The sequence below is a fragment of the Lynx canadensis genome, chromosome A3, assembly GCF_007474595.2.
Source record: "Lynx canadensis isolate LIC74 chromosome A3, mLynCan4.pri.v2, whole genome shotgun sequence".
NCBI lineage: Eukaryota > Metazoa > Chordata > Mammalia > Carnivora > Felidae > Lynx > Lynx canadensis.
In genome coordinates this window covers 126,648,336-126,669,945 of record NC_044305.1, presented here as the reverse complement: position 1 = coordinate 126,669,945, position 21,610 = coordinate 126,648,336, and the positions used below count along the sequence as shown (strand labels likewise).

At 43.5% G+C, this 21,610-nt stretch overlaps 1 protein-coding gene across 1 annotated transcript in view; it reads left to right on the top strand.

Annotated features, from left to right (window-relative positions):
• Positions 1-21,610, top strand: part of VSNL1 (visinin like 1) — a 99,706-nt gene that overhangs the window by 38,199 nt on the left and 39,897 nt on the right. The window contains exon 2 of the mRNA XM_030311611.1: positions 2,231-2,397. Within this exon, the coding sequence (XP_030167471.1) occupies positions 2,236-2,397 (162 nt within the window). The 5' untranslated portion in view covers positions 2,231-2,235. The remainder of the gene's footprint in view (positions 1-2,230; positions 2,398-21,610) is intronic.

Below are 21,610 nucleotides of genomic sequence, written 5' to 3'. Positions count from 1 at the left end.
CTGACAGTGTTCCCTGTGTGAGACCACCCTCTCCCCAGTCAACAGGAACATAAATGATCCATGGAGAATCCACGCTTCCTTGCTTAAGAGAGAAGCTGACACGCTGTTGACCTTCTAAAGGCATTTTTGAAGGCAGTTTTTAATAACCCTTAATCCATTTTCCCATCATTAATACAAAACCCACTCTGGCTTGTGGTTTTGGTAAACTCTAACAGTCTTTTCCCAACTAGGGCCTGGCAAAGTGACTGATCCCTCTCTCATCCCTTCTTTCAGCGCCAAGAGGCACTGATTCATCCTTGCGAGCTTTCCTGCTTTTGCCCCTCCTGTTCCTTCTGAAATGCCTTCCATCCACCTGTCTGTCTGTGATTGTGCATTCGAGTCTTGCTAATCCATGTTCAAATTCTGGCTCTGCTACGCATTACTTGTATGATCTTGTACCAGAGAGCTGCCCTAATCCTTATTGCAGAGCTGTCATAGGGCCAAAGATCGAGGGTAAAATGCTCAACACAATGCCTATCCCACAGCCAACCCTCAGTATTCAGCAGCTGTTATTGTTAGGTGAGATTCTAGTGCAGAAATGAAAATTTGTCATTCTCTACTGCAAACAACAAAGTGAAGTCCTGAAAGTTTGGTAATACATCTTTCGATTAACAGGGTAACCATGGATTAGAGTGTTCTTACCCAGCTTAATTACACTTGACACCTGAGTACCCAACTTGATTTCCACATCCAGCTGTGGAATCCCACACTAACCTATTATTAAGAGACAGTTGCTAATAAGAGACATGGAGCTTGAAATTAAGAGCAAAAATCAGTCGAGACGCTCCACGATAAAAGAGCAAAGTGGCTGCTCCTCGGTCCTTTGCTCAAACAGAAGAATTGGGAAGAAAAATGGCCATTTTCATGATATCTTCTCACTGTGTCCACCTGGGATGATGCTGAGGAGGAAGCTTTCCCTGGAAGTAGCAAGAGTGGTTTGGTTTCACTACAGTGAAAGGATTTTCAATGTTAGGACAGGTCACTGACAATGGGTATGGAATCTGTTGTAGAAGGAGGCAAAAAAAGCCCCAACAAAGCATGTGACGAGATTACCCTTTCTGGGTGATTGCAAAGGTAGACCTGCCTGGAGCCTGAGAGAGAATTTGTCTCAAGAACATTGAAGGCCTAGATCCACTGGGGTAAAATTTTCAAAGCCTAATTCAGTTCCCGTATCAGGGTTTTGAAGATCTTGTGGCTTTCCTTATTCTGGTGGTCCTTCAGATTTTCAGTTTAATTTTACTTTTTAAATCAATCTGTGGTTAAGCTTGGTTTTCATTCTTTTTTTGTTATAAAACAACAACATTCAAGGGAAATTTTTAAAAGTCACCTTCAATTTTCTGGCACTAATACAAAAAATAGTTTAATTTTGGAGTATTGTTTATCTTTGTTTACCTACTTATTTCTTAATCAGCCATCACAGTAAATCTGAAAGAGTTTAGTTATTATATAATATATATAATATAATAAAATACAATATAATATAATATAATATATACTTAGTTATTATATAATATATATTTGGTTATAATATAATATATAATATATACTTTAGTTGTATTATATATGTGTAACATATATATTATAAACATAATTTTATTAAGGAAGAAATTTAAGCTAAAACAGTTCATTAATATTGCCCTAAGTAACATACATGGCAAACGGTCAATAACCTGGCACATAACTGATATAGGTAACATTATTTTATGTATTTTATGCACTGTTATTTGCTGATCAGATTTCCCAAGTCTGTTTGTGATCACTTGGCTATAAAGCCTTCTCATTGTGTGTGTCAACAATCCCACTCAATATCCTTACAAACTACATGTAGCATTAGGCACCTAGGCGGCAAGTGCTAATGGATTTTAATTCAGAAAAAGAGGGCATAAACAGTTCCCATGTACTTTACATGAATAGCAAAAACAAGGATGGCTGTTTCTCCATGTAGGATCTATGCCATGTGAAAGGGGACACGTGACGGGGAAGGCTGAGCTCTGCCACCTCTTGAGCTGTGAGAAGAGTCTTGTTCCGTCCTCTCCCTACTGGAATGCCAAATAGAAGGAGGCAGACTTGGGGGGACTTTGACCTGACACACGGGAGGGAGTTCCCACCAAGGGCTGCTCAGGACTCTGACGTGGCTCCTAATCAAGCTTGAAATGACCACAGCTAATTGCATTAATTTGCTTTCCTTCAGGCAGAATGGGGAAACAGAATAGCAAACTGGCCCCTGAAGTGATGGAGGACCTGGTGAAGAGCACAGAGTTTAACGAGCATGAGCTCAAGCAGTGGTACAAAGGATTCCTCAAGGACTGTCCAAGTGGGAGGCTGAACCTCGAGGAATTTCAGCAACTCTACGTGAAGGTAAATGGTTTCCACCTCTTGTTTTCTTAAGGCCACAAAATCCAGTCTTCATGAAATGTAGCTTCCTATGGAATTACAACTCCAAGTAGCCTATCTGTTTCAACACTGGTGGTTTTCCAACCAAAAGGAAAAAATGGGCATTTTTAAAAATGCAAAGGGGTGTGTTTTTTCCAGACGTAAGTCAAGCAGTTTCTGAATAAGAAGAGTAATTGTTCAGCCAAAACACTGACTAGAGTTCAGAAGATAACAGTGTTGGGTGAAAGAACAGTAGAAATCTCAGATAATACAGTGTTTGCTGATGATTATTGACAAGCTGTTAATTATACTATTGTTTGGCTTGTTAAAAGTATCTGCACCTCTCTCCATTAAAGAGAAAGTACCTGGGCCCTTTTTCACTACAAGGTGTCTTCCTATATACAGATAAGAAAAAAACCTAGATTCCCACATCAGCACATTTGGAAAGGGGTAGGGAGGTCCGGTATACATTTGGCCATCAAGGTCTACAAAATGAACTCTTAACTCAGCATTTTGTACTGTTTACAAGTGAATCTTACCCTGGACATTAGATAAAACTGTTCCATGGCAGGTATAATTTCTACTGCAGTGGTATTATTTTGGTTTGTCTGAGTTTATCAGTTGTATTGTTTCTAGATTTGGCAAGATCTAAGACATTCTATTTTGTGTACACTTATCTACCGTTAGGCTTGTGGAAAAATGCATTGTTTTTCTTTTAACTTTTTCTGACTAAAATACCAAATAGAAAACGTTGCTTTCATCCTTTAAGTGTAGCAATCAGTTTGAGCAGTTGAACCATCCGCATGAATATATGTGTGGAGGATGATTGTATAGGCATTGTTTTTACCTCCTGAAGTTGAATGTTTCACATAGCTTGTGGTCTGGCAATTCCATCCTTGCACAAGCAGGGACACGTATAAGAATGCTCATAGCTGCACTGTTCACAATAGCAAAACTGGGAAACAACCCAAATGCCCATCAGAGGGAGAGTGGAAAATAAATTGTGATGTATTCACATAGCAGTCAAAACAGTTGATCTGTAGTGACACTAAAACGTTAAGTGCAAAAAGTGAGTCTTAAAATATTCTGAATTAAACACAAAGAAGGTTACAAAAATATTTTACAAGACTACCAATAAATGCAATAAAGTCATATAAAAAGGAAAGCAAGATTGATGAATACAGGATCCAGACTGGTGGCCACATCCAATGGGGAAGAGGCAAGGGACTTGATAGGAGTAGGGCCACAGGGTTAGATACAGATTGTATCTACGTTGTAGCTGCGATTTCAGGTGGTGAGTTTGCAGATGGGCGCTTATTGCATGATTAAAAGCTCAATAACCCTGTAAGGACCACTGATGAGTGTCAGGGACACAGAATTCTCATTAATACAAAGCTGAGCAGCTGGGGGCCGCAGGTAAATACAAAACTATCTCCTTAAATGTGTGTCGAAAGGTACCCTTAGGGTGGCCTGTGTGTATATCATAAGATCACTGTGCCATTTCTAAGATCGAAGAAATTAGTTTTTATCGTGTAGAGCTCTTTCAGGTAGAAGTGCTGAGAAGTGCATTTATTGTTCAATTAATATAAATTGCTTTTGCAGAGAAGTGGGATCATTTGTGTTTTCTTAAATGATTAAACCACTCTCCATAGTTTTGAAAGTCACATCTTCTAACATTTTATCACCCAGGAGTTAGCCTGAGCCTCACAACTGTCTTCACTCTCAGCCCCAAGGGAAGTACAGACAAATGAGATTTGTCAAAGCTACTTTCATATCACTGGAGGTCATGCAAACTGTCACTCTGTGTTTAAGAAAGCTCTGTGTGCCACATTCCTCACTATTTGTTTCAAATGAGAGCAGTTTGCCTTTGAAGAAGGAGTTGAAATGCAGGAAATGAGGTATTTCATTTACACACTGAAAGTACTCAGCACTGGAAGAGCACCAGCCTCAAGATGGGGGGTGGGGGGCATATAAACATTAAACGCGGCTCAGCTGTGGTACAACTGATGTACATCTACCAACATCATCCACCTCCTCCACCTCTCTCACTCCACCCCAGAATGGACTTTTCTATTCCAAGAAGAGAATATATGACTTTCTGAGTGGAGTTTAGATTCCTGGCAGCCTCTTCACAACCATATTCAAACTCAGCCTATGCTCTTCCGTCAAATAGTCAGAAAGCAAGCAAAGTCTTCTTGTCCTTCCAGAGTTGTCCAAGGACATCATACAAAGCAGAACCACAGAGGAAATATGCTGTGTACACAGGGAGAGGAGAAGAAAAAAAAAAAAAAAAGACAGCTCCGATATGCTAGAAGGAAGAAGCCCAGAGAAAGATGTGGATTGTGTAATGAGGCTCAAGAGAGGGGCTAACAGAAAAAACTTCCTTTAATGCTGCTGAAAAGTGCAAATATTTGGCAAGGCACGGTCCTTACCCTGGTGAATAGGCACGTTTCTGTAGTTCCTTCTGTCTCAGTGTGGACACTGAGACATCCTAGAATCCGGCTGAGTGAGCAACTCTGCCCGTGGCCGCTGCCCTCCTGTCTGGGTAGTCAGCCTGGTGCGGGTACAGTCACCAGTATGACCCATTTCAGTCTCTAGGAGAGACACCTGGCTGCTGTAGAACCACTCTTTTCAGGGTGTGGGGAGGAGCAAAATAATGGGAAAGGCCCCTCTGCAAGGCCCAGAGCCACAAACTCTGAACTTCAGAAGCCTTTGCATCCAAAATGTAAAGGAACCCCTTCCTTAAGTCCATGTTTAAAAATGTTTAAAACTGAGGTTCAGAAAAATGAGGCCTGGTGTCATAGAAAGAGGGAAGGTAGGACGCGTATTAAAGATGGGCTTGCCAACCGTCCCCGCAGCCCACAACCCTGCCTCATGACTGGATTCCATGGCAGCCCCCATCAGCCCACTCCAGCCCCTCCAACATACAGCTGCAGGAGCGAGCTTCGCAAAACACAGGTCTGGGCACGGGTCTTCCTTGTTAGGCTCATTCTTTAGTCCTGTAGACCATAGTCACCTCATTTCAATCAACATGAGACCCAGTGGTTAGGATAGAGCCTGCCACAGAGCAAACATCAGTAAGCGTTTGTTTGAGTGAATTATATTAAATGCTGATTGTGTATCTCCTTCTCAGGGAGCTTTGTAGTGAAGACATAGAGAAATGACTAATGGATGGTCCTGCCTGTCCTCCAGGATCTCACAGGTTAATTGAGAAGACACAGTTAAGCCCAATACAAGGCAGAATGACATAAATGCTTATTGGTGGGGCAAAAGGAGAGGTTAATTTCAAAATGAGATACTAAAATAAGAAGCTAATTTATGCAATGATTAAAAGCAAACTTTTCTCTTAGCCTTTTGGAAGATAAAACGTCTGAGTAGATAGTTTTTTGTTTTTTGTTTTTTTTTTTACCTTTTTCAACCTTGGTACCACGTTTATTTTACAAAAATATATTGATGGGGGCGCCTGGGTGGCTCAATCGGTTGAGCATCTGGCTTCGGCTCGGGTCATGATCTTGCGGTTCGTGGGTTTGAGCCCCGCGTCGGGCTCTGGGCTGACAGCTCGGAGCCTGGAGCCTGCTTCAGATTCTGTGTCTCCCCTCTGTCTGACTCTCTGTTGCTTGCACTCTGTCTCTTGCATTGTCTCAAAAACAAACGTTTAAAAAAACTTAAAAAAGGGGCGCCTGGGTGGCTCAGTCGGTTAAGCGTCCGACTTCAGCTCAGGTCACGATCTCACACTCCGTGAGTTCGAGCCCCGCGTCGGGCTCTGGGCTGATGGCTCAGAGCCTGGAGCCTGCTTCCAGTTCTGTGTCTCCCTCTCTCTCTGCCCCTCCCCCATTCATGCTCTGTCTCTCTCTGTCTCAAAAATAAATAAACGTTAAAAAAAAAATGTAAAAAAAAAAAAAACTTAAAAAAAAATATTGATGGAATCCCATTCAATAAGAAATTTTCTGGGCCTGAAGCTTTGGAAATGTAAGTCTACTCACCAAAACTCTATTGACACAACTACTCAGAGACATGTATTAAAACAAATAAAAAGAAATGATGTCACAGACTCTGGAGCACCTAAATGTTTTATGATAAAGATCTTTTGATAGACCAAGGGAGATTTTTCTAGTTAATGATGTATCAAAACCATATTCTATAATTCTTTATAGAGTTTTAGAACTTAACTCGCAAATTGTGTTCTTATGCCTAAAAACCAGTATCAGAAGAAAAAGGCATGCTTCCTGGAAGTTATATGCAAACATATAAATGTAAGATTTTACGTATAAAATCTTTGTTTTATAGAATATGGAATAAAACATTTGCATTTCATTCTGCCCTGTTTACTGTGCGACTTTGGACAAGTGACTTGGCAAATGAAAAAATTGATCTACATCCATGACCAATTCAAACTTGAATGTGTATTGGGGCACCTGGGTGGCTCAGTCGATTAAGCATCCGACTTTGGCTCAGGTCATAATCTCACAGTTTGTGAGTTCGAACCCCACATCGGGCTCTGTGCTGACAGCTCAGAGCCTGGGGCCAGCTTCAGACTCTGTGTCTCCCTCCCTCTCTGCCCCTCCCCCCCTCTCAAAAATAAATAAACATTTAAAAAATTACAAAAAAACTTGAATGTGTATCAAAATCACTTGGGCTATTTAATCAGCAGATTGATGAACACCTTCCTCAGTGTTGCTGTTTTACTGGGCCTAGGACAGAGCCCCAATAAATGGATTTCTAGTAAGACCTCACAGACAGTTCTAATGGAGAAAATCCATGATGGACTTGCTGAGAAGTACTGGCCTAGAGTTTAACCTGGGAGTATCCTTGGGTTGGCTTCTGGAATTCTGTACATGCTGAGATGGTATGTAAAAGTCTGTATACTCTTTTGGGATAGCTTTCATCAGATTTATAAAGTGTTCGGTAGTCTGAAGAAAGGTTAAGAATCACCAAAGATGCTTCTAACCACTGTCAGGCTGACATTCTAATTCCCACAACAGCAGAGTTAGTGTGTCTTACACTAATACAAAGGGAGAAACATCTCCTTTTGAACTATACTTTCAAATGAACTTACCTGGCAGAAAATAAGAATGCAAGTTTCTTATCTGCACCTCGTTAAATTAGTTTCCAGTTTGTAGGCGATGTTTTCCTGATTTGGGGACCTTAATTAATTTGTGTTTTATTCAGAGCCCCATGGAAATGAAAATGGGAAGGCCCCAATAAGATAAAATGTGATCCCTCCCTGTCATTCTCTCCTAAGCACACCTACGTGCCGGATACCGTGTAGGAGTGAATCCACCGGGAATGTCAGGGTTCCTTCCCTTGGGCCTCTGTGGTCTGGTCTGCCCTCAAGGACCTGATAGGTGAGTGTAGACTTCATATATAAATATATCTATGATTGTGAGGAGGCCCATGAAAGACAAGGAAGGGTCTCTGGGCCCAGGGAGGGCTGGCAGGGAAGGTGATATTGAAGCTAATCCTCAAAGGAAAGGTGGTTTGGACATAAGAATCTGTAGGTCTGTCTGGAAACTCAAGAATCCCACTGACCAGAATTCAAAAAGCTGGAATAAAAAATGATTATTGTGTTTGAGAGCCCCTTCCTAGGGTGTTGGCAGGAGGCCCACAGACTGAGTATATTAGGCTGAAACAAAAACACAACAAAACAGAACAAACAGCTCAAAAGCTTCTCCCAGGAGAGCCTTCCTTGATCTCTCCATTCTCAAAGAAGAAGAGTCTCTTCCTCTGCTTTCCTGTGACTTTGGTCCCCCCACCTCCTTTCACAAGGATATTATGTCTTTAAAGCACAACCATGCAAGCTTTTCTCACCTCACTAGCAAGAGCCCTTCTCCATCCCCCAGAGCCTACAGTGCTATTGGTGTTTTGCCTGATTACACATAAATGTGGTGTCGTTTAACCGGAAGCCTGGATGTGTACCTGCCTCGGCCATACACTAGCCATGTGAACTTGGGACAGTCTTATGCTTAAAAGTTTGTTAAATAAATCAACAAAACACTCTGACTCTCTGTTTCCTAATCTGTCAAATGGGGAGACTATTCTGAGTGCTATTAACTTAATGTGAGAGACAACCAAAGTGCTTTGTAAACAGCAAATCATCTTGTCCTGGAGAGGCTCAGCAGTGGCTTGAGCTCAGGCACATGGGTGTGGGAGGGCTTCCAGATGCCAGATTGCCCAATCTCTTGGGCTGTGACATCAAGAGCTGGCTCCCCCATATATTTTATCAAAAGAAAATGTGACAGAGATGGCTATTATGGCTTCTCAACATCTGATTCCAATCAATTTTGAAAATAAAACTCTTGGCTCAAAACAGATTTTTGGATGATCAGTTTTCAGGGATTCAGACTGCTTGTTCCTAAGAGGTAATTAGGAGTAGGTAGGCCTTATTAAAAATTTGTCGGCAGAACTATATACAGAAACATTTTAATTCCTTCGGGAAATAGACATTACATAAGACACAAAATGTCATCCAGATTGGGCTGGTGAGGACGTTGCAATTTTTAGTGAGAACCTGGGAATTCATTTCCATTTGGAATGTTTGCCAACATGATTGAGGCTGCACTTCAGCTTGAATTAATGTGGAAAACAAGAGTTAGGGACTGAAATCTTGAGGAAGAAATGACAATAAAGTTGTAGTTCTGGGAAAACAAGGTCCCATGTGAGGCTCTAAAGCATTTTATTATGGTGAGATTGTCTCAGGGAATAGTTGGCTACCATCGCGTCTTGCATTGGAGAGAGCATTTATCCTAGAGGGGTAGAAGTGATAACCTTCTCCTGTCTCACAGGGTGTGAAATTATTTTGGATGGCTTCCAAAATAAAAACCTTGGGATTTTGCTTTCCAATGATAGGGCAGGTGTCAGTTAGAGAGATATCAATGGCCATTGCAGCCATGATATCCAAAGGAATGCTCTTAGATGATACCTCAACTTCTCTGCCCTCAGGATACGTTCACACAGGAGGAAATTGAAGCCCTTGGGAGTGGGGGGGGGGGGGGGGAGTCCAAGATGGAGCTGTTTCTTTATCGCTCCAGTTAACCCCCCAAATGCTGTGCCTCAACTCCAGCCTGATTATGGAGGTTTCAAGCCAGAAGGACCTACTCTCCCTCTAGCATTTCTCTGCAGCTAATTGTTAAAGAACAATCCATTTCTCATTGGAAATAAAGCCAAAGAGGCAGAAGTAGCCCATTTCTGTTACAGAATTGGATTTGAAGATACAAAATCATGTCTGGACCTCTCACTGTAAAACTGCTTTACATTGAATTTGTCTGACCCTTTGAAAGGGTGACGGGGGTTTGATCTGATACCATTGACCCATCTTGGTGGGAATCATTTCCTCCCTACCTTCCTGTGGCCCACTGAACGCCTGCCAGAAGAATGCTCGCTGTCGTTGATTATTTGCTCTCATGTCTCCACTTGGAATGGGTCTTGGACCATTGGCATTTCTCTCTAAAGGTAGTTACAGAGCTTGGATTCCCATCCTGTGACCGCCTAATATTGCTACGAATCGTGTCCTGTCCTGAGCTCTAAGTCACTTTTCCCATCTCAGATGAAATGCAGTCCTAAATGGGGGAGAAATGGAGGAGGTCAGCAGCAAAATAGGGCTAAATCTACCTACAAAATATCCAAGGGCCTCATTAGCTCTAATGTAAGAGAATCGTCTGCAGATAGTAATCCGGAGAAGCTATTAGCAGTCTCCCACCTTCAGCAAACACTATCAAGTGGTATCTATAACAAATTTGTAGCCGAGAGCTATGGGGTTGCATAATGTGAGTCAGATTGCCTCACTCACTTAAAGGCCTAGCAGAACAGTCTATATAGATAGCAGAAAGATAACAGAGAAAGTTTTATTTGTCCCAAGACCAGTGCAGAGAACCCAGCCTAGGAAATTTCTGTAGAAGTACCTTCAGTGAAGATTTCAAGATACCTTGAAATATAAGTAGGATCTGTAGCTCTTAAGGATTTCCTTAAGAGGAGGGAGAATCTAAGCAAGGCACAAGGGCAGAGAGACCCGGGAATGGTATGGGACATACTCAGCAAGTTGTTGTGAAATGTGTTGGCTGAAATGTCAAGTGACCAAACAGGTATCACAGGAAAAGTGAGGTTGGAGATGTGAGTGGAGCCCAATACAGAGGTCAACAAGTGCCAGAAAAGCCCTGAAGTCCTGAATGTTGTGGACAAAGCAAACAGATGGTTTCCTGCCAAGATGTGTTAGATGACCATGGACGTTCGGGTGACCTGGTGTTGTATGCTTCTTAAAACAACATAACGACAGTGTCAGGCCCGAGCAGTTCATTTTCATTTCCCTCGTAAGTGTTCTTGGTGACTCAGTGAGTAAGGCTGCAGGAGCTCACAGTGTGCCCTCAAGCGAACAACTTAGAAAAGGTTGGCTGAGTTATTCAGTGGGTATTTATTGTCTGTACCTTGTCTGTGCTGCACAAGACTAAACACAGAGAGAACCAGCAAGTCCCATGCTGTCTGGGGAGATAAAGCCTCCCAAACAGCCAAATGCGGAGAGCTAAGTAGGATATGAGTCAGTGAGAGCTTTGGGAGCTCAGGGGAGGAGGAGGGAGACACAGCATCAGGGAGGGTCCGGCAAGGCTTCCTGGGTGGAGGAGAAGAGGGGTGATGTGCAAGCTGGGTGCTGAGATCCCCCGAAGAACTTAGACAGGTGAAAACACTCTCTCAGGTCTCAAGACCCTGATCTTGGAATGACCGGGACACTGCTCAGGGACATTTTGAAACTGTACTTCACATAACCTGTCTGCCCAGGCAGCCTCTCTGTCTCCTCCCTTCAGTGCCAGTCACTGACCCCACCCCCCAGGCTAGTCCAGTTCTCACCCTGGTCCAGTTCCAAGCAGAGCTGCTGGCTGGGGGCCCTCCACTTCCTAGGGGAGCAAGACTTTCCTGGGTCTTTGTTTCTGTCACAGAGAGGAGCTGGTGGTGACTTGCTGAGAAGAAGGTGAATTTGTTAAATCTCCTGGGGTGGAAACAGCGACGCTGGGTGCTCCGTGAAGGCCATCAGGCCTGGTCTGTGCAACCAGCTGCATCTATGAAGTCAGGCCCCTCTGCCCCCTCCTTGTAGATGAAATTCCTTTTCTCTCAACTAAAAAGTGAGCGCAACATGTTTTGGTTTGAAACTAAAGACAAATGGATGGTGTTATTAGTGTGGTTTACGTTGTTTTCAGGGAAAAATGCAAGCTAGGTATTGTCCTGTGTTTTTGTGTATATATTTTACTACTAAATGACAAAAAGATATAAGGTAAGGTTATGCGTACTATCATTTTGGGCTTGGATCCCTCTATCAGAGACCCAGAGAGTGGCTTAGAGTGGCTTAGGATATCTACGTGTTACTGAAAAGGTGGCTTCTTTTGTGGAAAGGCAGCCCTGATGCCAGACACAGCAGTCTGAACTGGGGGGAGAGGGGATGGTTAAAGAGCTGAGAGTTCTAGCACAGGGCCCTCCACTCCCCCCCCCCTTTTTTTTTCTCAGCTTCTGAAGCTGTTAAATGATTCTTTGCATGTCCCTTGCAAGGGCTTGACATTAAAGGTTCTCAATGAATGCTCAATGAGGTCACTCTCATTAGTACTGGAGCCTTGAGGACTGGTGACAGGAGCACAGGGTGAGGACACTGGCCTCACCGTGTGCTTCTACAGCAGAAATCTTTCATGGTCTGTTCGGCTCTGTGAGGCCTCAAGTGGCCATCTGCTCCAGGGGACTGTCCCTCCCTTTGCAGAGGGCTGTCTTGGCCTTCAGTCATGAGAACCAGCCTTCCCCAGGTTTTCTCTGTAAGCCTTCCAGTCTGGTCCAGCTCCTGTGTGGAAAGAGGGGAAGGGAGGAAGAGAAGAGCCTGCCCCAGGCACAGGTGCTGGAGGGAAGGCTCCCAGTGGTTGGGGAGGTGAGACAGCTGAGCCAGTCCACCCCTCCCTGCGCTTCTCTGAAGCAGAAATGAACAGCCTGAAGGTGTTACATTAACTCCAGAGAAAGGCTATGGGAGAAACATGACATCCTCTGAACACGGCATCCAAACAGTGTCCCTGGGTCGTGTGGCATAGCCCCCACTGAGGGCTGACCCAGAGGGACAGGATCCCATTTGAGGCAAAGCATCCCAACACTAGATATTAAGGCAGGTGGCAGAGAAGGTTTTATCTTGTGCAATCAAGTTTACTGTCTGCTCTAGGGGACTGTCACACGCACAAATGTTTTGATTTGAAAATAAAGATAAATGGTCTGTTTTATCAGTATGGTTCACAGTGTTTCCACAGTCACCTGGTGGGGGCGTGCTGGTTGGCTTTACAACATAAAACACCATAGAAACTAGGCACACTTTAGGTCCTTTCTAGAATAAATCAGAGGGTGGCTAGATGCACAGATGAATAATAAATAGGTGATAATAGCCAGCATTAATTGAATGCTTATTGAGTGTCAGGCTCTGTTCCAAGCATAGCACTCTGAATATATTACTCATTTGATCCTCACAAGGGTGTATGAGGAAGGTATTACGATTGCCTCCATTTTACAAATGAGGTAACTGAGGCACAAGCTGGTTAATAACTTTCCCAAGATCATGCAACATTCAAATGCAGACAGTTGGACTCTACTGCTAGTGCTCTTTACGAGGTAGGTGGATCCTTGATGGAAATCTCAGGTGTCCTGATCCCTGCTCTTACGGGTGGTTTGTGTGGTTTTTCTAAGCATAGTCTTTAATTAAAAACATTCAAATAAATGACCAGTGTGGTTTCAGATGACTTACAGCTGAAGTATGGCAGGGGGAAGGAGTAAGAGGTATGGGGTCAGAGATGAGTCTGCATCCTGGCTCTGCTGCTCCCCTGCTGCTGGGCTGTGGATAATTCTTCATTCTCCAAGTCCATATTTCCCCATCAGACAACAGAAGGCCTACTTTTGTTGCCTCCCAGTGTACCAATGATGCAGAGTCTGACAGTGTGAGAGCTCTCGTTGGCTGTGTTGGAGTTGGGTCAGTGGAAAACCTGGTGGGTTGACTATCTTATGAGATTGGAGAAGCCCACCCACCATGAAGAACTGCAACTTCCTCTTCAAGTACATTTAATGACCACAAATTATGAGATCATGCCCATAATGGGTGGCACTGACCTAAAGAGACATGGAGGGGTGGCTTGATTAAATGAGGTGTCAAACATGATTGGTCACCTACCCAATGGCCATCCTCCGCTCCTCTCTTCTTTCTCTCTGGTTGTGGCCAGCCTCCCACTGTAGAAGCTAAGAATCCAGGTACACACTTTCCTAGTCTGCTTTGCATATAGTATGTGGGCATGTTACCTTATCGTAGTGAGAAGGGATCTAAGAAAAGATCTGCTGGGGGGTTAGGAAGGTAGTGGAAAATATTTTCTTCACTCATTAAAAGACTAGCATGCTGGTGTCTGTGCTGTGCATATGATACCTGAAGAAACTATAGTTACCTTTCAACACTTAAGAGAGATATTGCAGCCAAGCTGAACATGGTAGAGTAGAAAGATAGAAAGAACCTGGGCCCTTGGTGATATCCAAGATCTGTGGGATCAGTCCTGAAACAGTATCTGGACCATATGTTTTGTGGGATACTTGACTTTTTATGGTTTAGGCCGCCTTTAGTTGGTCTTCTGTTCCCTGTAGGAGAAAGCATCCTACTTAATAAAAGAAAGATGAGAATGAGAGGCAGAAGCCCCAGTCCTGGTCAGGACAATGCTGCTAACAAGCTGTATGATTCTGGGCCAGTTACCAACCTCTCTGAGTCATAGACTCTCAGTTTATTGAAAAGCCTGGTAATCCCCACCCTATCTCCCTCAGAACATTTGTGGGACCACATGAAACATTTTTTGAGCCCCACCAGCTACTTTTTCTGGAGATCTAGAAATGAATAAAATATAGTACAAAGGCAGATATGAGAGTGAACTCCATGTCCAACAGACAGAAGTTCAGTATTGCTCAGAAGAAGAGAATGAGGGGATGAGAGATAGAAGGTTAGGTGTAGGCACAGCCTCAGTTTCTCCCTCTGTAAAATGAGGTAGAGAACCATATGACCTCTTAAGTTCACTTCCAATGCCAAGATTCTAGAAGTCAAGGGGGGGGGCTGTCGCTGTTAGATTTCTGCTAAACCTGAATGTCCCTGTACTATAGGTCACTTGGCTTTCTAGCAGTTTTCCTGTGCAACTACCCACAGGGACAGAGACTGTATCTTATTCATCACTGTATCCCCAGCAATCAAAGACAAAAATTGGTTGGTTGACAGAACACATTAATAAATAAATAAAAGGCCCTCTCTTATAGATTAACTGAAATTCAATCTGAAGAATAACTGAAAAGAGGGAAACATTTTATAGTGTGTTATCCAGAATAATAAACCCACAGAGATTCATAGAGAACCATGTTGATGTAGAATACTTAAATAAGCAGGATGCAACATAACGTATCAGGATCACATTCTCAGAGTCAAGCGACTAGCTAATTTTCTTAGGAAGATGTGAGGCGCTAGCCAGCAAAACAGAGTAGTCCATGGACTTCCTTAAATATTATTTCCCCAAAGAGGAGATGAAAGGCTAAAATGTAAAACTAGAGATGTCTTATATGAAAAAGCTAGCTGATGATTTGGAAATTAGGCTGGTGACGTTTCAGTTTGGAATGAGATTATCAGAGAAAAGTGTGAAAACTGAAAGGATTTTAGAAGAAATGCAAGGGAGATCATAAAAGACATAGATGGTCTCTGAAAATAGATGACTGTGTCTGCTTTCTAAGTAAATCTCACTGCATAGTCAAGGTAGGACTTACTTTTATCCATATTTTTAAAAAAATGTGACATGTCTACCAGGCACGCAATAAATGATGACACCTTGTTAGAGCTAATAGGTTGTGGCTTTACGGCTTGGCCTCAGTCAAATCTCCTGTGGACTCAGAAGCTGGTGCCCAGAGACATCTTTCAAGATGACACAGCTGGGTTGCTGGGATAACTCACTAGATGAGGATTCAGCCAGCTTTGGACAGATTACATAAGACAAAACCAGGGGATGTCTTGGAGTGTTAAGGGATGACAGGAGTTGGGGTCATTGTCCATTCAGCTTTCAGGATGAGGACAATGGGGGGACTTTGGGAGTGGGTTGCATTAGCCACCTGAACCAGCCACCTGAATAGAAAAATCTTGGTGTCCAGACTAATGAAGAATGTCCTGGGTAACTGGGAATTCCAGCTAATAGAGAATTAACATGATATATCTCAAGCAAGGATGACTGTTTTCATAAGAATCAGTCTTATCATTTCCTCTTAAGGTTTCAAAGATATCGAAGATGCCCAATTATTTTGTGTTAGAGACATATGTTAATATATGTTTATTGTTCAAATGGATGAATGACTTCCTTGAAGTCCTTCCTTGAAGGACCAAACTCAATTGAATTAATACCTGAAAATGAAGATCCTGCTGAGTGAGTGTGTGAGAGAGAGATATTATACATATACACACAAATACACATATATATATATTCAATTTATGTATGAGGGTGCCTAGGTTAAGATAAAAGTTCAACTGAGTATAACAGACTCATGTGGTTTCAACATGACTAAAGACTGTTTTTCTCTCACAGAAAGTCCAAGCCAGCTTTGCAGCGCTGCTCCACAGCCATCAGAAATTCAATCCCCTTCTCTCCTGGTGCCCCTTCCTAGGGCATTGCTCTGATTCACATGACCCCAAGTAGCGCACCACAGTCTCACCTTCCAGCTAGTGGGAAGGACAAGACAGAAGGAATGGGAGAATATATCCCTCCCTTTAAGGGCAAGCCCCAGAAATTGCACACATCACCTCAGCCATATCCAGGACTTAGTCTCAGGGCAACACCCAGCTGCAAGGGACACTGGGAAAGTAGCCTTAATTTGGGATGGCCATGTGCCTAGCTAAGAAGTCAAGGACTCTGAAAGGAGAGAAAGCTAGATGGAAGACAGCTAGCAGTCTCTGCCCAGAAGGTACATTTTTGGAGGGTGTCTGTCAACAGCCTCTCTTCTAAAGGTCAGGTGCAAGATGTACAGCTGGGGTGCCATTTGAGCTTCTCTGTGGATGAGATTTGAGGCCAGGACAAGCAGAAATGGACTCACTCTGTGTGTGTAATTCTTCTTTACTGAGAGTAAGTGATGCCAAGATAACTCTACTCTGCTGCCTGCCCTGGGTCTGACAACCTCCCCAGGTCTTCACTCTGTTGTACTGGGGCCTGATGGAAACTTCAACTAAATAGAGAGTTTAATTGTGGCCATAAAGGTACCAACAATTGGTCACTACATATGTGTCAGTCAGTGGAGTTTGTTTTTTAAACATGAGAAACTGTTGTCCATAATTTACTAAAATATTAACCCCTGTAGCTCTGCCCTCTTCTTGTACCTACTCCCCGAATCTTTGTCCCCACTGAGGTGCCTCTACAGGGTGTGCAGTGGACTGGTAGACAATGATTAGTGCTGGCATTTCTCTCCTGGTGTCAGTTTGGCAGCAGAGGCATGTATTTGCCTACATGACTTGAGCACAACATGAGAAGCAGGCCTGCGGTGGCATTAGGCAAATATAGCGCCATGAGAGACAAACACTTAACAATGGGTGAGAGATGCTGAGACATAGGATCTGTAGTCACGCTCATAGTAAGATTTACCAGTGCAGAATGACTTCTTGGTCTTTGTATTCCATCCATCCATCCATCCATCCATCCATCCTTCCATCTAGCTGATCCACCCATCCACCCATCCACCCAGCCAGCCAGCCAGCCAGCGAGCTAATCCATCCATCCATTTATTCATTAAACTTATCAAGCATCTCCTCTACAACACTCTCAAATTAAGAACTGGCATCACTGAAATGAACCAACAGTCATGGCTACTCACTCAAGCTGTTCAGTTGATGGGGGAGCCTGTCAATGAAACTGGAAATGGTGATACATTGAGGTAAATGTTGTGCTAGGTTCCGTGAAAAATGGGTAGTTCTGGGAAGAGGCTCTAAGGGAACTACCCAGAAGAAATCATATTGAGCCCCATCTTAACATAGTGAGCTAGGTGGCAATGAAACATGGAACTCCCAATAGCAGCAAGCATTTGCAATCTTTTTTTTTTTGGGGGGGGGGGCTAAGATTTTTTTCCTAGTCCAAAATCATCTTGCAAGTCAAGATCCTAGCTATTTCTCAGCCACACTAAAAATACATCCGTAATCTAATGGAAAGAAGCGCTTTGGCAAAACGTTCCCCTTCCTGCCCATTAGTTAGCCCTTTATCAGAACAAGCCCGTCGAGGACCGAGAACATGACATTGGATTGCAATGTGTCAGTGATGTGGGACTGGAAGCATTCGATGACAGGGCCTTGGCTTTCAGTATCTACTATGCGTTTCCAAGGAATCTTCTTCTGAACTCTTGCCAGGCAAGGGCCACATCTCAAGGCCTTGAACTCTGCTTGCTTTGATGTAGTAGTGCCACTGTTGGCTGCTTCTCCTACGGATTATGGAAATTTTTGTTCCATAAAACAAGCGGTTGTGATATTTTTCTGATCCTGATGGCAATTTTCAGAAAGATAAGGGAAAGGGAGTTAATATCGACCGACTTTCTGCTGTGTGTCAGTAAATTCCATGAGAGAAACAGTGGAAATAGGATCCTCTGGAAGCAATACTGAATATTAACAATAACAAGATCAATAATAATAGAAAATACTTCTGTAGCATTTACTATGTATGAGGCACAATTCCATGTATGTTCTGTATATTGATTATTTTAACCACACAGCAGCCTTTTGTACTGGGTAGCATTAGTGTCCCCACTTTACAGATGAGACAGCTGAGCACAAAGAATAGTAACGTGTCTAAGGTCACACAACCACTGAAAACTTATACCAGTGTATAAGTTTTAATTTTGGATCTCCCAGTTCTGACCTTTACTGTGTGACCTTGAACAAGTTATATAAGCTTTAGTTTCTTCATCTACATGATTGAGATAGCAATGCCTGACACACAGCTCTGTTGTAGGGATTCCAATTATGTTGAGAGACCATGCTTGCACAGAGGTAAAATGAAGGGTGATCATGCCATATGAAAAATATGCTGTGGTATGCTCATGTACAGCTGCTTCATCCAGGAAGCCTTCATCTAAGAAGGGGCTTGAACTGGGCCAAAAGGTGGACTTCTTCCTGGCTAGCACAAAGTTTGGAGGATTATTCTGAAGAGGATAGTGGTGGCTCCAAGTGTGAAATGAGCCAACTGTGTTTCCTGGGCCTTGTTCTCTACACCATAGCTCCTTACCCCATGCCACCCTCTTCTACCCTTGCCCTCCCCTCTCCCAAATGTTTCTAATTAATTTATTTATACTCCCATACCAATGACTGATTAGACTTAATTTGTATGCCATGCTAAGGAATTTGCAGCCTATTAGGAAAGCCAAAATAATAATGGTGAGATTTCAAGACCTGTGGAAAGGACCTTTTCTGTGTGCTAAAATTCACATCACATCATACGAGTAGGCAATGCAGGGCAAGACTTTGTCAATCATGAGGGGTGAGAATTAGACAAGCCATGCCTAACTCTTCACTCCAAGCAGATAGGTATGAATGTGTGCCAAGGGTGGAGAAAGAATGGGTGTGTTTGAAAGTTTCTTCCTTCCTTGACTTTGGCTCCTTCAGCAGAAGAATCTCCTTACAATGTGATCCTTTTTGGGGTTAATGCTCTCAACCCTTAGGAGTGAAGCAGAGGGTGGCCCCAGAGGGTGCTTGACACCTGTGTGATCCCTGTGGCTTGTGTTGGGGGACTGGCCAGCAAGGAACTCCCATTCTAAAGTGGCTCCCCAATATAAAAGCCCCCTTCCCTGCCCACAAACATCCCATCAGTCCTTCATCAGAGACCCCTGGGGTAGGGTTAGGAGTGAATGTGGGAAAATCCTTATAGACATTCAGCCCCACCAAACTTTACTGAAGAGATCACCCCAGATATTACAGAGATGTATCTATAGCCAATGCAAGGCCATCTCCAGAAGAGGTTGGGGAAACTGGAAGAATCTAAAAGAATAGTTCCTAATCTCAGGGTATGCATTCTTACTTTCCACATGCCAGATGGGGTCCACCCCTCCCTCTCCTGGTTCAACATAAAGGAGGTGAAATCAACATCTATACTTTGAAAAAGCTCCAGGATGACTTTGAAATGCATCCCAAGGTACCACTAGGCTTTAGTATGATGCTAAACGGGGACAGACTATTCTGGATGACAGCAGTAGTTTCATTTCCCAGAAGGTGGGTTTACCCATTCTACAGTTCATTCATTCAGTCAACAAAGAGTTCCCAAAACCCTTCTTGAAGCCAGGCTCAGGCACAGTCTTCAATGCTAGGGGATGAGTAAGACACATAACCATGCCACAAATGACCACAGTCCAGTGATGCCATTTCTTCCCCCCAACTCCTCCACATCCTGCCTTCTGACTTCCTTCTCTTTCCTCCCTAGGCCACCCCCAAGTCCACTACCCTCACTGTTCCTAATTATCCCCTATCTTCCTTTGCTTTTGGGAGCTCATACTGTATAGTGCAGCATCCTTCACCCATGATTCACTGTGGTCTACCAATGGCCAGGAAGGCCAACTTAAGTGGAACAAGCAAGAACATGGCTCTGTGATGGTATCAGCTGCAGGAGTAACCTCTCGAATCTTCAACAGGGATTTTTAGTGAGTACACAGAAAACATTAACTGAGGTCAAAAATAAGAATCATAGAGGGGCGCCTGGGTGGCGCAGTCGGTTAAGCGTCCGACTTCAGCCAGGTCACGATCTCGCGGTCCGTGAGTTCGAGCCCCGCATCAGGCTCTGGGCTGATGGCTCGGAGCCTGGAGCCTGTTTCCGATTCTGTGTCTCCCTCTCTCTCTGCCCCTCCCCCGTTCATGCTCTGTCTCTCTCTGTCCCAAAAATAAATAAACGTTGAAAAAAAAATTAAAAAAAAAAAAAGAATCATAGAGAACAATTAAAGAAATGGGTTGACAAGTAGAGTAAAATTTTTGGAAAACTTTTGATGAATTATACACATGTCTACATTCCTGATATCATTATGGTCAAATCCAGATGATGACCATAGGATAGTAAACAGAAGCAGCCTGGGCTGCCAAGTGAGCTCTGGGCTGGATGTTAGCAGATAAGTGTTCTAGTTCCAGCCCCACCACTGTCCCTGGGAGACCTCAGACAAGACATTTCTCGTCTCTCGGCCTGTTCTCTCACCACAAAAGGCATCAAGACTAAACTACCTCTAAGGACTCTTCTTGGAACATTCACCCTAATGTTTCCTTCATGGTAAACACTCTTTAAAAAAATTTTTTTAATGTTTATTTATTTTTTGAGAGAGAGAGTGAGCATGAGCAGGGGAGGGAAGGGGGGGTTGACAGCGGATCTGAAGCAGGCTGTGTGCTGACAGCAGAGAGCCCAACGCAGGATTCAAAGCCATGAGCCATGAGATCATGACCTGAGCCAAAGCAGGACACTTAACCGACTGAGCCACCCAGGCATCCGTCCTTCTTGGTAAACACTCTTAATGCCCAGGTTTCTTCCCCACCTGGAAGGGGGACCCTATGTGGGAAGATGCTTGGTTTTCTCCTGAGCCAGACAGAGCTACTGGTGCAAAGCCTATTTTTTCACCTTCTCACTTTCCATCCTGTTGCCCAGAAGCAAAGGATACATGTCTCCCTGACCAGTTCTTCATTCATTCATTTATTCATTCATTCCATAAAAACATACATACCTCCTGGCATTTAAGTGACTTTTAGGGTGATTAAGAACTCGAACTCAGATAAGATCATGCTCCAAAGAGCTCCCAGTATAAGTGACAAAAGATAAATAGTTAAGGCCATAAGGTAAAGGGAAATGGGGTGGGGGGGGGTGGGAAACATGCACAGAAGGGGGCTATCAGAAAAGACTTCTGGAAAAGGTCAAATTAGAACTGGTCTCTGAACTGGGGTGGGATTCCCCAGGGCAGTGGTGGAGAGGGCATGACATCAGGAGAGACTTTCACGTGGGCAAAGCCCCCTGGGTATAGCTGAAGGCAGGAGAAGACTTGGTGGTCTCTCTTACCACCTCTGTTTTTGTGGCGGCATAGGAGGGGGCATCAAAACTTTGGCTTCCTATTGTCAGATTTCCAGCTGGGGCAAACATTGGCCTAACAACGTTCAGCAATTACATATTTACAATGAATCCTGTTGGCAGATCTTCCCAGCCCTGAG